This window comes from Tubulanus polymorphus, chromosome 9, assembly GCF_964204645.1.
Source record: "Tubulanus polymorphus chromosome 9, tnTubPoly1.2, whole genome shotgun sequence".
Lineage (NCBI taxonomy): Eukaryota > Metazoa > Nemertea > Palaeonemertea > Tubulaniformes > Tubulanidae > Tubulanus > Tubulanus polymorphus.
In genome coordinates, this window is record NC_134033.1 from 9,819,725 (window position 1) to 9,836,023 (window position 16,299).

At 36.6% G+C, this 16,299-nt stretch overlaps 1 protein-coding gene across 9 annotated transcripts in view; it reads left to right on the forward strand.

Moving 5' to 3' along the window:
* LOC141910687 (multidrug resistance-associated protein 1-like) overlaps positions 1-16,299 on the forward strand; it is a 134,023-nt gene that overhangs the window by 28,928 nt on the left and 88,796 nt on the right. For all 9 annotated transcript variants that reach the window (XR_012619915.1, XR_012619914.1, XM_074801402.1 and 6 more), the window contains exons 10-13: positions 3,845-4,165; positions 4,250-4,387; positions 8,750-8,984; positions 11,427-11,490. Coding sequence is in view for 7 of the 9 variants with exons in the window: in XM_074801402.1 (XP_074657503.1) it covers positions 3,845-4,165; positions 4,250-4,387; positions 8,750-8,984; positions 11,427-11,490 (758 nt within the window). In the remaining 2 variants the exon portion in view is untranslated. The remainder of the gene's footprint in view (positions 1-3,844; positions 4,166-4,249; positions 4,388-8,749; positions 8,985-11,426; positions 11,491-16,299) is intronic.

The window sequence follows — 16,299 nt, forward strand, 5'->3', positions numbered from 1 at the left end:
AAGATTATGGCACGGCACTGCTTTGTCTACGTGCTGACGTGATTATGGATAACCCACCTTATTGGTTGTTATGGGAATGTCATCGCTTTTGAAATAATTATGGGAAACCGCGCTATGATTGGTTTTTACTAGTCTTAAGTGCTGAAGTGATCACTTCGACAAGTTTAGTCGCTTAAGGTAATCGCTTTCGAGAAGGCAGTTTTTTTATCCTAACATGGATTTCACTTAACTTTGCCGATTAGTTTGTCTGATGTGTAAGAGGCTAAAACGCGCGCGCCGCTGATGTATGAGAGTTCATACTATCATCACTGAATGCTGACTGCGTGCATACAAATGTAGGCCTACTATACATGTATAGCAGGCACGAGGTGCTATTGCGCTGACGCGCGCATCTATACTAATGCCGCTGTGAGTTAATGAAGTAAACAAAATAATGTAAGAATAACATTTCGAAGTGATTTTGATTTTTAAGCCAGCCATACGCTGCGCCTATTACTATTCAAATGTAGCCAAAATAATTGACCATGGTTTCCAGATGAAAGGCTTTTTCATTGGGCAACCTGGGCGTATATTCATGATACAAATCGTGCATTCAAGCAGTGGTTAGATATTGAGGCGCGCAATCGCGCTTGTGCGCCTACGTGCATGTAAAATATCTCGTAGAAGCGGTACTCACAGCGCACCTAAGTCTTATTCAATAGCACGCGCAAAATTGTAGAAAGTTTATTGATTTCCCAATAACTTGTAAAATAGAAAGTAAGTATAAGTATCCTTGCTGTGTGGAGGTTCCAGCTAAAATCATCTTCTATCATGTTGCATCCTGTGTCAGATCTTGTGAGGAACCAGCTAGGGGATAACTTACCTGCTCCATACTGAAAACTGGAAGATTTGCATGATCCACAATCTGCGATATTTTTTTCAACTTATTTGCATAAAAACTTTCCATCTTTTGGGTAATTTAATTAACAGCATTCAAAGATGAAACATGCCTGGAAATAGTGTTTCCAAGCCCCTAGAGTTCAATATTTTTGGCGAGAGACTTCGCGCTTACGGCGCTCGTTTTGTCACATTAACAAAATTCCAGTTGAGCACCTAACCAAATCTAGGTGCTCAATTAGTAGAGCACCTACAATTTTTAGAATCTAACCCCTGTTCAAGCATGCCGAATTTTGAGATAGGGCCTCCTTAGAATTAACATCAGGTTCTTCACGAAAATCTGAAGGCAAAGCTGTCAAGCAGAAAGCATTGTCTCCTTTAATATAGCTTAGTCGCAGAAGTCATCAGGTGTTCATGTGTTTCTGCGGTATCGTCGACTGTTTTATTTACGCTGTTTGTGTGGATCGATAATTTTGTAAAATGGCACATATATTCTGTACTTGGTGTGTAGATGTTGCAGTTGGTTTATATTTGATTCTGATGTTAATAAGTACTCAAATTTGGTTAGAAAATAATCAACTTTACTCGTTAGTTTAAGCGCTGTAGTGCGTTACGACGGCGAAGCTCAATACACTCGCTGTGTGTGTGTACCACAGAACATGTTTGTACATGGAGATATTGATCGTACAGCGCAGGCGCGCGCTGATCAAGTCCAACGCCTCACGCACGATATTCAGCGCTAATGCTGAGAGACTGGGGAGTGCTCCAGACACTCGGCAATGAAATATAGAACTTTTGGATTTCGAATAAGGCTGGATCGTTCTTTGCAGTTTCAGACGGTCGCTACCATTTACGTAAGAACCAGCGTAAATTGATTGGCCAGCTGAGATTTCCGCCCTGCGAATTTACTGAGTGTGGGAGCGTCAATCACATGTCAAATTTTCTAGGGGTTACACCCCCTTTCTTTAGGACATTTATTATCTAGCTTGTGTTCACTCTTACAAAACTTACAAAACTATCTGAAAACCGTTGTAATGGACTTTTGAATGAGTTACTAAGGAGAATGATGAATTATGTGCATGAATACATGTTGTGCTCTAACAATATAATACATTGATCCAAAGTAGTTGTAAAGTAGTTCTTGCCACTAATTACCAATTAATCAATACCTTCATCACTTAAAATTAAAAATCTCTGAAAAATATTTAAAAATTTGAAAGCTCTGTTCAAATCTTTGATAATTTGATTCTTCAAATTGTTTTTCGTGGGTTTCTGTTCTGAGAGTAGAACATGTCATTGAGAGTGAAACCAAATGGCGTTCAAGTTTTGAGTCGATACTGCCAAAATCCTTCAAGGATATTAGGATTCTTACTACATACTTATCTATGATCTGGACTCTTGAGATCGTATGGATTATGACCTGAGCTTCTAAAGTGTTTATAAACAGGATCATCATTTGTACGTGGATTTCGAAGCCCAGATTTATGGTTATTCATCCTCAATCGAAAATTGTTTGTGGAACCGACATAATTCAATTGATAAACAGCACATGATAATAAATAGATTACATTTTTCGAATTGCAGTTAAAGGAATGGTTTATCGTAAAAACTTCAGAAGTTACACTAGTATTGAACTTGTTTCCAGTTATAACTACTAAACTAATTTGACACCGTACACTGTTGCATCTGTTCATACCAATAAATGTAGTTTGTGGCAATATTAGAATGAACCAGCATATCCTTCAAATTCCTAGGTCGAGGATATGCTACCACTGGTCTCTTGATGTGGGCTAGATTAGAGTTGGATTCAATAAGAATGAATATATTGTTGATGATATGGCCCGCATTACTAATTGTTGGGTGGAAATCAACTATAAATGGAGTACCTTTATTGGTCTGATCACATTTTCATACTTGTAGAAGTTCAGCCCCCGAGCGATTTTTAGCTCTTTTAATCTGGTTTTCAACTAAGTTTTCTGGGTACCCCCTCTCGACAAAACGATCTTTGAACTCCGAACAATGGCTAACAAAAGTATCGTTATTAGTACAAATCTGCCTAAGGCGAAGAGCTTGACTATAGGGCAAGCTGTCCTAATACTTTTTTGGGTGACAAGAATCATATTTAAGGTACATATGTACATCCGTAGGTTTGCTGAAGATATCAAAAATGAGATCACCTGAATCTAATTTTCTGATATTCAGATCCAATTGATTGACCGATGTGTTAGACCAAGTAGAGGTTACTTTAATGGAGGGGTGGAAGGAGTTGAGCTTTTCTATGAATTAAATTAGCGTTTCCTCTCCATGAAGACAAGTAGCCAAAATATCATCAATGAATCGTTTCCAAAAATCTGATACTTGATCTACGCTTGCAAGAAATCGGGTGTCAAAATAATGCATGAAAATATTAGCAAATGAAGGAGCCATTTTAGTGCCAATTACAGTTCCAGATTTCTGAAGAAACAGATTATCTCCAAAATTGATTATATTTGACCTCAGTTCGCATGCTTTTTACAAAGTACATCATGGTCCAGGGACGTGAAACCCGTATCAGACAAAAATTCCCTTACACAGGCAATACCCCGTTTATAGGGACACTAGGATATAGAGCTACTACGTCAATACTCACCAAAAGAGCATGACTTGGAAAATTACCAAATTCTTCCAATTGATTAATCAAATCTGTAGTATCCCTCATAAACGAAGGTATGTAACTCATTAATGGTTGTAGATGAAAATCCACAAACTTAGATAGTTTATCGGTAGGAGTGCTACATCCTGATGCAACTGGTATATATGATATATCTAGTAATATGAATGCATCGTTTCAAGCGGCGTTCAAATGAAAGTTTTTTTAAATAAAATAATTATGATTTATCATAAGTTAACATTTATTATATAGATATTATATAACATTTATACATCTATTATAAATAATAATGTGTTAATCTCTATTCTGATTTTGCAGGCTTTCAAATTATCGAACAAGGCAAGAAGGAGATATAGCATTGGGAAAATTGTCAATCTAGTGTCAGTTGATGCCCAGAAATTCATTAAATTGCTGAATGAACTGAACATGTTATGGTCAGGTCCACTTCAGATTGCAATTGCGATGTACTTCCTATGGAAGTTACTCGGACCATCAACATTAGGCATTCTTGCAGTAATGATGGTGATGCTACCACTGAATGCAATAATCATGAGGTCATTACGTAACTGTCGAATAAAATTGATGCAATACAAAGATGATCGTATTAAACTTACAAATGAAGCATTGAGTGGAATCAAAGTATGTTATGATTCTTAATGGCTCTTGTATTTCTAACTGCTCTAATTTTGGGATCTATTAATTTTTGTTTGAATTTTGTTGTAGATATTAAAATTGTATGCTTGGGAACAGTCATTCATTGATAGGATCAACGAAAAACGGAACCAAGAAATTTTGATCATGAAGAAGATTGCATTCTTAAATAGCATAGTGTCATTTGTATGGAATTGTTGCCCATTCGTGGTCAGTACTTATAATGAAGCTTACAATGATTTTTCAGTGTGGCACAAGTTGTCAATTTTTGTACTCAATGACAATAATTTTGCTGACACTAAAGCTGGAAAAAACAAAGGAATGAAATATTACATCATTTGTAGCCCATTGTGTACACATGATGCTGCGGTATCATATACTGTTTTACTTCCCGGTTTTATTTCAATTTTTGAAATTGTGTTTTAAGATCTCTTTCTGTGAAATCTTTAGTTGAGATGATTTTTGCCAGGAATATTTTTATTTGCACTACAGAAAATATCATTGAAAATTATGCAAGGTTTGGGAAAATAGCTTTTTCTATAATGGGATGATGACCTTGATATGCTAATAAGCCATGTGCTCAAATTGCATACCCAATCTAATTATATACTGCAAAAAAATATCAAATCCAATTCAATTTTACTCTATTGAACAAATAAAACATCAAATCCAATTAGATTTAGTGTTATCAAACAAATTTCAGAAAATCCATTTCATTGGGGTACCGGCACCGCTACTGTGGCAATTGAGGATTCCACTTATTGCAGGCGAGGATCCGCCAGGTTCGCTAGTAGTTAGTCGGTTACTGCACTTCAATTTCTTCTACATTTCAATTAAATTCTAATCAACTTTTCTCACCGGCAAATCTTTTTTTTTTTCAGTAAAACTATACCATACACTCATAAGGGATGACAGTCTCATATCTATGTGATGACTTGTTTGACAAAATTTCCATTTGGGAGCCTAAAAATCCAGTTCAAAGTCTATTGAAAATGAACTAATTTTCACTTTCTATAACTGAGTGCATTGTTGCGCCATCTGGTGTGTGCCAGTACCCCATTCTATTACGCATTCAAATCAGTTAGACCAAGGGAAAAGATTGATCTAAGGTATTTTTTCCTGGCAGGAAGTTTTGAAAACTCATACTCTGAACGGAAGTGTATTTTGACAAATATAATCCACAGAATGCATCATTTGCCATTTATGATAAGCGGACAGGCTGGCCTTAGTGCCCCTTGGGGCTCTTGTTGATGATTATACAGACCCATGAACGGGCAATTTTATGAAGATAATTGACTGCCCCTTGCCTTCAAGAAATGTATGCTTAGCGAGCCACTGGACCAACTGGTCCATATAATTCATTTTAGCTTTAGAACCGTTTGTTTCAAAATAATTAAGTTGTAATGTGTGCCCCAGTTTATTTTTCCACAATCAATATTATTTATCACAAATATGCCTTTTTTAGTTCCGCTGTGACCAAAGGTCAGTGGAGCTAATGGGTTAGGGGGTGAGCCGTTGTCGTCCGTCCATTCGTTTTTTTCGTTCGCTTGTTTGTGCGTCTGTCAACTTTTTCTTCAAATTGCTAATAGTCGTCGTACAGTTTAAATCAGATCGATTCCAAATTTGGTATGAATATTCTATGGCCTATAAAGTTACAGGGCCATTTTTTGGATTCAACCCCCAGGGCACCCCTGGGTATGGAGTTTCTATATTTGTGGTCAGTTCACGTTGTGAACGTCCACTTTGTTATCCTGTTCAAATGACGTCATGTTGTCTCCTAGGTCAGTCAAATTCTTACCGTTCAGTTTTCTCCATAACAATATAATGTCTAAACTTTTCGCAGTATACAACTTATTTGTACTATTGAATGTTAGATCAAGTTTATTGCGCTGTCCAATATTTCCGTCATTTGATGTAAAAAATTGACAGAGTTATGGCTAGACTCTGGGACATTTTGACCGCACGGCACTGCTATGTCGAGCGCGCTGACGTGATTATGGACATCCCACGCTCTGATTGGTTGTTAGCATTGGTTGATGTCTATGACGTCATGCCAATGCTAGTAAAATGGATCGAAAATAGTAGTACGAAAAAATAGCGCCGACTCTTCTCATTTTCATAGTAACTTCAAATTGTCACTCCGTTCACGTAAAACATTAGAAACAGCTGAAAATGACTAAAAAAAATGGTTCAATTATTCACCACAACATAGCGTCGCCAGATTTCTGATTAAATGGTCCAAAAAGTTATTCGATCGCATTTTTCTTGTTCATTATCTGGTAGATGAGAGCGGGTTAAACAATCGCGTAGCGATATGTCCGCATTGACATTGGCAGTAAAGAATGGGTAACAGCCTCTTCTGAATAGAAAAACATAAAATTATGTACCTCCGGTTTATAAATATCACAGTGTTTGGATATCACTGTTATTCCAACTATCAGTATCCATGGGATTATTTGGGATTAATTCTCAGCGTCAGAATACTTATTTCTAGAGCAGTGGAATGGCAGCCTACTCGTGACTGAAACCCGTATGTGATCGTGCGGGAATGCCTTCACTAACATTAAAACCATTTCATGATGACACAAAACATCAAACGGTAAACGGTAGGCTACCACCATGATACGATATCACCAATAAAGATAGATCATTTTATTCAATTTTACCAGAGTTGTTTATTGGAGGAAAATATCGTTGTTAAGAACGCCGATAACAACCATGTTGTATCATCAATCAGTTGACTGACATTGTAAAATTCGATTCGGCTATATTCTAATATAAGTTTTCACTTTAGGACGCCCTACCCGCCTGCTGCGCACTCATAAGGCGGTAGCACCCTCTTACGCACTCGGCAGAGATTGGCTTTGTAATACGCGCTGGGAAAAAATACCTTTTATTATCTTTTCCATGCGTTAAACAACAGTGACTGAATTTACGCGTTGTTTGTCGTAAATTGCTATATTGCGATGGTTATTTGCTGCTGCTGTAGTTTTTTGGAATTGAATCGAGCGGCCTCGGTAGCTCGGTGAGATAAGGCGTGATGCTGTTGAATCCCCTATCAATGCTGAGTGACAAGTGGGTTCGAGTCCTGCTGGCTGTGAACAGTGTGCGGGCAACACTTCAAAGGCCATACCGTCGTGAGGTTAAATGAACAATCCAATAGGAATAGTCTTGGGAAACCAAGATCCAAACGACGTACGTAAAGCCAAACAAACAAAAAGACAAACAAACAATCAAACAATTGCATTCAGAAAAATGGTTCTGTTTTTGTTTTCATTATTCAGTGGGGTCTAACAGTTCATGCGTAAAAATGGGTTTTTGTATCCAAATCTTTATTGATATAAATATCTTGGCTGGGACATGATGGAAAACATCAGAATAAACTAGTTTCGTCTTTTTAACAGAATCACATTAATGAGGTTTAACAGTACAAATAGCCTAGGCTAAATCGTTCGGCAGAAAATAAATTCATTTTCAGGAATAAAATCGTACTAGACAAATAGACCTTTAAGTCTGTGGTCCTCCCAATCAACATCGTCATAGAAGATTTGCCGGCAGATGTAAAACATTATAACCAATTAATACCACAGTATAATCTACCAATGCTTCAAGGCCCATGGGCCTCTTGTTTTGGGAATGCCAGCGCTTTTGACGTAATTATGGGAAACCATGCTATGATTGGTAGTTTCTAGTCAAAGTGCTGAAGTGATCAGTTCGACAAAGTTAGTCGCTTTTATGCGGTAATTGCTTTCTAGAAGGCAGTTTTTTTATCCTGACATGGATTTCATTAAACTTTGCCGATTAGTTTGTCTGATGTGTAAGAGGCTAACACGTGTACTGCCGATGAATGAGGGTGCTGTTCTTACTATCATCACTGAATGCTGACTGCGTGCATACAAACGGCGTACTTTAAGTAGCAGACACGAGGTGCTATTGCGCTGACGTGAGTGACTATATGAATTTATTATCTTGCCGCTGTGAGTTGATGAAATAAACAAAATAATGTAAGAATAATATCGGGAAGTGATTTTGATTTTTAGGTCATCCGTACACTGAGCCTTTGTATATATATACAAATGGAGCGAATTTAATTGACCAGATGGTTTCCAGATGAAAGGTTTTTTCACTGTGCAACCTGGGCATATATTCATGATACGAATCGTGCATTCAAGCGAGCCGAATTTTGGGAAAGGGCCTCGTTAAAATTTACATCATATTTTTCTAGGCCTGTAAAGCTACAGAGCCATTTTTTTCATTTGTCCTCCAGTGCCCTGGGGGTGGAGTTTATATTTCTTCAAATTGCTATTCGTCTAACAGTTTTAATTGGACCAAGTCCAAATTTGGTATGAATGTTCTGTGGACCTGTGGTTCTGTAGAGCCCTTTTTGGATTTGGTTAAAAGGGAGGGCCCCTAGGTATGCGGCTTCTATTCCTTCAAATCACAGTGGAGCTATATAAGCCGATAGGCTCCTTGTTTATGAGCCCGACCTCTCATGATATTTGATCGCTTGTTCTGAATCAACTGATGACATTAACACAATAACCATTTATATTCCTATAACATTATTTTTAGGTGTGTTTGGGAACATTTGCTTTGTTTGTGCTTTCATCACCCGAAAATATTCTTGATGCCAAAACTGCATTTGTGTCTCTGTCGCTGTTCAACATATTGCGATTTCCATTTTTTGCATTTCCATGGGTTGTGTCTCTGTTAGTGCAAGTGAATGTATCTGTGCAACGTCTGTCAGAGTTTCTAACCCAAGAGGAACTTGGGGATAATACTGTGCGTCAATCATCTGATTTATATGGTATGTATTAAGGTGCATTTTCAATACTTTAGCCAACCATCACGATTTGATTATCAAGTTTTTCAGCCAAAATTTCAATACTATTTTTCTAATCTCAAAGCAATGGGATATCTACCCAGTTCGCCATGGCCCATACAGTAAGGAGCATTTCTTTTCAGTCTTAACTGTTGTTTAAAGAACTTTAAGTGAACATGTCCACTGCTGTCAACTGGCAATATAATACCCCAAACAGGGCAGCTGAAATCATAACAGGTTGAGCTAACTTATCAAAAACAACACATTTTTTGTTTTGTATGACTATGAACATTATCGGCTGAAATCTTTGTTAATTGTACAACAATTTAAGGTCTTGTCCTCTAGAAAATTAATGACGTAATTATGTTTTCCATTAGAGGAGAGGTATAGGCCTAAGTATTTGAAATTATCAACTATAGTTAACTGTAACTGAAAAGAACAACAGGTGTACATGCGATCTCCCTTTTGGCAAAATATTTGCCTCTATTCATGAAGGCTATCATAGGATGTTGTATTTAGACTTTTCAAGGGGTGTTCACGGCCATTTTTGTTTTAAAGTAGTTCACAAAAACTGTGCAGTTTGTGGTTTAGGCAATAGAAATTATGTATGTTTAGACTTTCTGAGAGTGGATCGGCATGAATAATGTGTATGCTTGTATGACGTACATCTACCGTCACAGTAGTATCAATTGATTATCTGTTCCATGCAGGGAAAACCCCATTGTTAGGGGCTTAGAGGGCTCAACTACTAGCCGATTTTTAACATATTTTTCATTGGCCATATGGACCTTCTGGTCCTCTTGTTTTCTGGATCATTACTGAAAAATGCATTAGCTTTTGGACATCCCATTTGTTATATCATTATCATAGTTCCAAATCATTCATGTATGCCATTGACTCCATGCCATTGACTCCATCCATGTCAAATGAACGTGATTTGGCAGGGCCATGATGTTTACTTAACATTATCTCCAGTCAGTCAAAGGATAAATATCTGCTTAATTTTTGGCGGACCGTAGGTTTGCCTATGCAAACAGTCTGGTGAAGCAGTTTTTTTTTTAAATGAATAGAGTACCTGTTTGTCAACAAGGCACAAACATTGGCTACAGAACCAATAGTGTTGATTTGTGGTGTCATGGTTTGGCTTAATGAGTTCTCTAGCCCTCAAAAATTTCATTGTGATCGAGTTATTTTTAAGAGACTTATTCTTGAAAAACACGTAAAACCCTGCTTTTTAGCACTAAGTAATGGCACGTTTTGACATATGACAATTTGCATACTTGGAATTGAAATATATAAAAGTTCAATCTCCTTGAAGTTTTGCCGTTTTTTGTGCGACTCATCTCGATGTACTTTTCAACCTACAGGCCTTCACTTTTAAAACCCCCTCAATTTTCTCGCTTCTATTTATTTGAGTTGACCTCGTTACCTGATCAACAATGAATGTGTTTGGCTGTTTGTGGGATATATGGGAAATTCCGGGAATTTCGGCACTTCTGATGTAATTTGGAAAAACCCATTGGGAAAGCCCAATGGGGAACCCAAAACAAAATGGCGAGCATTCCATTTCCCTAGGTATCGTATGTTCACTTAAAATCTGTTCAGTGTTATCAATATAACCGAGTAGGCTCTTCAATTCATATCCAAACTAGCAAGTATGACGATACCAATGGAGTTTTGGCTTAGATTTGTCTTGTTAATGCCTTAAAGACCTGCTAACCTGAACGGTTTAACCGCAGCCGTCCCCGTCCGGCTTTTTTGTGAACCTACTGCGCTACTCTATTCAATTTTAGTACGTTCTTAGCTAGAATTGTGAGCGATGATAAATTAACAGTGGACTAAATAGTCAGTAGACAATAGCGGGCAGTGGAATGTTCTCAGCTATTCATCTAATCAACAGTCAGTTTTTTCAACACTGAATTAGTCTACGCACATAGACCTAAATCGGTGCGAAGCGATCAGTAGAGAACGTACAGTATAGTTACCACACGCGTGCTGTTAAAAAAACAAACACCGATGAGACTAGGAGACGTGCGCGTGTTTTTTAAATTTAATTCAAGGGCAAAAAATCTGGAAATTGCGAGTATAATTATATCTTGTATCATATATGTATCGATCATGTCGGGCTAAGAATTGATGAAGTGATTAGATTTAGAATAAAAGAAGAGTTTTTTCAGCATATGGTCAGTTGATGGTTTTAATTCAGTAATCTATTCTACATTCAATTGCAATCCAAAGTAATTTATAGTTAGTATAACATTTTAGACAATATACACTCAATGATTCGAGGGTGAGTCACAGGGCCATTGGACCTTTATTCCTTATTTGTTTTATAAGCCCTCTGTCTTAGCCATGAATAAGCTGGGGATATTTAACTCTTCCACATTAAGTTAATTGTAATTATTGTTTTGCCTTTTGATTTTTAAGATACTGCATTGAATATAACTGACGCCTCATTTTCTTGGGACTGTAATACATTTTCGCTGAAAGAGTGAGTATTGAAGCCGATATCAAATATACTATATACAGATGTAGTGAATTCATATTCTATGGTTTTCCAATGAAAGGCTTTTATGCCTAGTTTGAACTTGAGTCTTTTGCGTTCATTTTACGGCCTACTCTTGTCTGCCCACCCCTTTGTCCCAACCAGCATTGGTCTTAATCTAGAACATTTCCAATGAAAAATTGCTCGAATATTTTTAGACTATTTTCTTTGACTTCTCAGAGGAATTGTTAGCATTCTCTTCTAGTGTTCTATTGCATTAACTTTTCATCCGTCTGTCTGTCCGTCTATCCGTAGATGAGTTTAGAAGGCCTTTCAATTGATTGTCTTGATCTTCAGGCCAAAACTGGTCCGGTCAGAATCTAGATGGCTTATTGGTGGACATAATTATTTGCCAAAATCAATATTTCTTACACATTTTGGAAGTTTTCAAGTGAAATTTCAAAGACGCTTCCACCAATTATTGATCATTCATATCGTATATGTATCCCCTCAGCAGGAGAAAAATCGGGCTGATCAGACTTACTATAGTTGACCTGCGACCTTTTTTGTGCCCAAAAAGGTCAATAATGGCCCTGATTCACAGACCTGGAGCTTCCAAATGGTTAGCCTCACTGGAATTTATGATGAGTTATCTTTGAAACATATCAAACTGGTTTCATGTTTTGCAGGGATGAAAATCTTCCGACCATAGACCGATTTCCGACCTTTTCTAACATTTTCTTTATTCTTGAGAACAGTGTAAATCACCTCAATCACTTTAATCACCTCAATTGCGGGCGTCACATCGGAGTGCTCCTTAAGACGGTTTTTGGCAGTTGTTAGCACAAATGTGCAGTCGGAGAAACCAATATGGTGTCTCATTAAAAAAAACGGCTGTAATTCAGGCCCAAACTATTAACATTTTGACCAAAAGGAAGTAAGTTTTTTGGCTAAAAGTTACTGATTTTTGTTCCCCAAAAAAATTCTTTTTTTAAAAAAATACTTTCCGACTTTTTCAATATGGGCCGTTTTCATCCCTGGTTTTGCTTTTTGAGTCATTTATCACCTCGTTCGTTGGTTGAGAGTAGTTTTTTGAGGAAAATATCAACATGTTTTTTAACTTAAAGTCTTGACATTTGAAAGGCTGAATCCAAGAACATGTCTATCGCACTTTTGAGCCCAAATTTCAACTTTAACTTAGCCACTTGAGAACAATTAGCAATTAACGATATCGGCTACTTTTCCAGGAGTGTAAATTTCAAAACAGTCACTCTGAAATGGTATTCCTTTCAATTCAGTTGGTTTTCTATAGTGGCTGTTTCGAAGAGTCAACTATTGAAAAGTGACAATTTTAAAACATCTGGTTTCGATAGTGCACACTAGCAGTAGAGGTGACTGTAAACCACCCGCCTGTAAACAGTGACTTTGTGATAGTAACTCCTACAATAACAGCTACTCTCAAAACATATCGTTTCTTAAAGTCAACTATTGAAAAGTGACCATTTTGAGATGGCTTGGTAATTTCCTGTTCGAAATAGCAGCATCTGTTAAAGATTTGCAGTGATATGTGACAGGTTCGAAGGTACTGGTAAACCCTATATGCTTTGTATACAGAACTCTGTATCCTTTGAATATAGTTCTGTGAATAGATAATCAAAGTTTCTGAGTTGCTAGGAATCCCCTAATTTATGTTACGCTCAACAAAATGGCAACTATTGATTTGTATAACATCGTCATGAATTAAATCCATGATTACTAATAAAGTGCCAGGTCTAATTTAGAATTTTAAGATTTTTGTTTTACATTTGCGATTATAAAACATTCTGGTGCGTTCATATATCTTTGATTTTGTAGAAAAGAAAGATAAAAGAATAAATTTGTCTTTTAGGCGTAATTAGTTTTTAAAAGTGTTTAATTACGTCCTATTTATCTCATTATCTGGATGAAGACTATACAAAATATTCCGAAAAATGTATCTAAAATACTAAGAAGTAACCTTGAATTTATTGTTTATTTCGATACAAACGATTTTTAAGTAATCCATGTGATGTTCACTTTGTCACGCTGTTCTCTGCCTGTTCGTGAATCGTTTTATTGCTTGCTAGAAGTGATTCCCTGATCAAATCTTATTTCATAGTTATACAGTTTGGTTGAAATGAAATTACCAACTTATTATAAAAGATCACACGATTAGCGTATAAAAGTGCAGTGTCGAGATGCTCACGTAATTTTGAAATCAGCAATTTAATTTGATAGTGAAAACTTCGTTTGGCTTAAGAAGTGAAAGAAATGCGATAGGTTGTAATTTCAGTTTCACATACTTTCCTACTTTGTTGAGTAAATTGTTTATATAGGTTATCAAAAACCCAGCAGCAGCTATCGGTCAGCAGGTCAATTACACTGGCTAACTAGACAGTGATTGATGAACGAATGAACAAACTGCATTGGCCACCAAAAGACCTTGAACCAAAAGTAATTACCTCTTAATAGTAATAAACTTAGCACTGCAATATCTCTATGAGACTTTATTTCAAGGTGCCAATAAAATGATACGCCAAAATGTATGGTTTTTGAACTTCGCCGAATTGATGAACCACTGAATCGCTGAATTTTAAGATAATTATCAGTTTTTTCCAACTAAACTCTTTTTCACAAATTATCATCAAGTAGTAACTACTAATATGTGGCACCATATTCAACGACGGCAGTGCATTCAGAGTAAGAATAACATTACCAATACTTGAATTTGGAAGCAAATGCGGGCTAGTACCCAACAAAGGTACCGATTTAAGGTGCAGATATACAGGGAATCCCTATCATAGCGACCAACACAGTTGTATATCGCTACTGTGCCGAAAATGGGATAATTTTCGACCTACACGACTACAGGACCCGAAGAAGTCCAATAAAATACTCCTATCCGTTAACTGTAGATAAATGAAGAAATTCCACAATAGAATTTTGTATAATGAAATTTTTTAAAGTTAAACCACAACGTTTCGGCTGTTGACTGACAGCCATCTGATTGAAAGCCCTTCTCACTAGGAATGTCTGCATTCCACGTGATGATGGCTGTTTTAGTCAACAGTCGAAACGTTGCGGTTTCACCAAATGAAATCTTGAATACCATACAAAGTTTCTTATTGATATTAAATTCGATCAAATATGGGCTCGATTTAGGTGTTTTTTTTAGAATGTTTAAAATCCACATGGATATATATATATATATATATAGCATATTTTGTTTAAAAAAATCAATGATTCAGCGAAATAAGAATTCAGGAAAATTCAAACACATCGTAATTTAAGATGTAAAGACATCCAGGCCCCCGTTGAAAATAAACCACCATTTCAATAATGAGAGGTTAGCCTGAATTTATGATAGCGCTTTAAATTTAAGAATTTAAATAAAAAACAAATGCATACCTATGCTTGAAAATAGCTGCATTTGTTCAAATTAAATTCTTCATTAAATTATATCACCATGAAAAGAAGGAAATTTCGATTTATCTTAAAACTGCAACTCCAATCTCGACATTTATTGTTTAGAGTTGGTAATCGCTCTTTACATTTCTTTTATTGTTTAGAGTTGGTAATAGCTCATTACATTTCACATCCTCAAAGAGTATCTACCATATCTTCAGATCTTAACTGAGTCACTCTAAGTGGAAATATACCCCAAACTATAGCGTGAGTAGAGTTTCTCAGTATGTTTATATTGTCACGTATCACTGCAAATCTGAAGCATATGTTGCTACAGTGTATTTATAACAGCGAATCTGGCAAGCGATCTCAAAATGGTCACTTTTCAATACTTTTAGAAACGATGTGTTTTGAGAATAGCTGTTATGGTAGGAGTTACTATCACAAAGTCACTGTTTACAGGCGGGTGGTTTTACAGTCACCTCTACTGCTAGTGTGCACTATCGAAACCAGATGTTTTCAAATGGTCACTTTTCGACAGTAGACTCTTTGAAACAGCTACTATAGAAAACCAACCGAATTGAAAGGAATACTATTTCAGAGCGACTGTTTTGAAATGTACACTACTGGAAAAGTAGCCGATATCGTTAATTGCTTATTGTTCTCAAGTGGCTACTAAGTAAAAGTAGACGTGCCATAGACATGTTCTTGGATTCAGCCTTTCATTTGACCATTATTTTCTCTGCTGTAGTATACATCTCATCGCTTGAAATTTGGATCACTCTTTGTTTTGTTCTTGCCACCAATGGAGTAAAACATTCAATTTTATACAACCAATTATCACACTATTGGCGGCAATCTTAAGTGTCATCAGTACTCTTTCGTAGGTGGAAAACGTTTTTTGGGGATTTTAACAGCAGGCTTGAACTTACAGCCTTGATATTTGATTAATGTTAGCGCTGTCATAAGCTTTCCTAACAGTCTTTTTCAAATGTGAAATATTCACAAATATCAAATATGCCAATGGTTTGAATTTTTGTTTTAACCATTACTGAGAAATATGACTTTTCACTCAGCAATTTTTGCATGTGCTCACTGTTAGTGTTCATGTTAGCAGATGCACGGGTCTGAGTTCATCTCTGAAAAATGTTCATGGTTTCCAGTCATTTCACTAGACATGTCATAGAGTATTTTTTGGCCAGCCGTAGGCTGGGCCTATTACTATACAAATGGAGCGAATTTGAATTACATGGTTTCCAGAGTAAAGGCTCTTTGACGGTGCAACTGATCATATATTCATACAAATCATTCATTAGAGCATTATCCATTTTCCAACCCCTTTGAAGCTGAATTTTGAAAGAGGGTCTCTTTAAAATTTATAAGCTTTTTCGC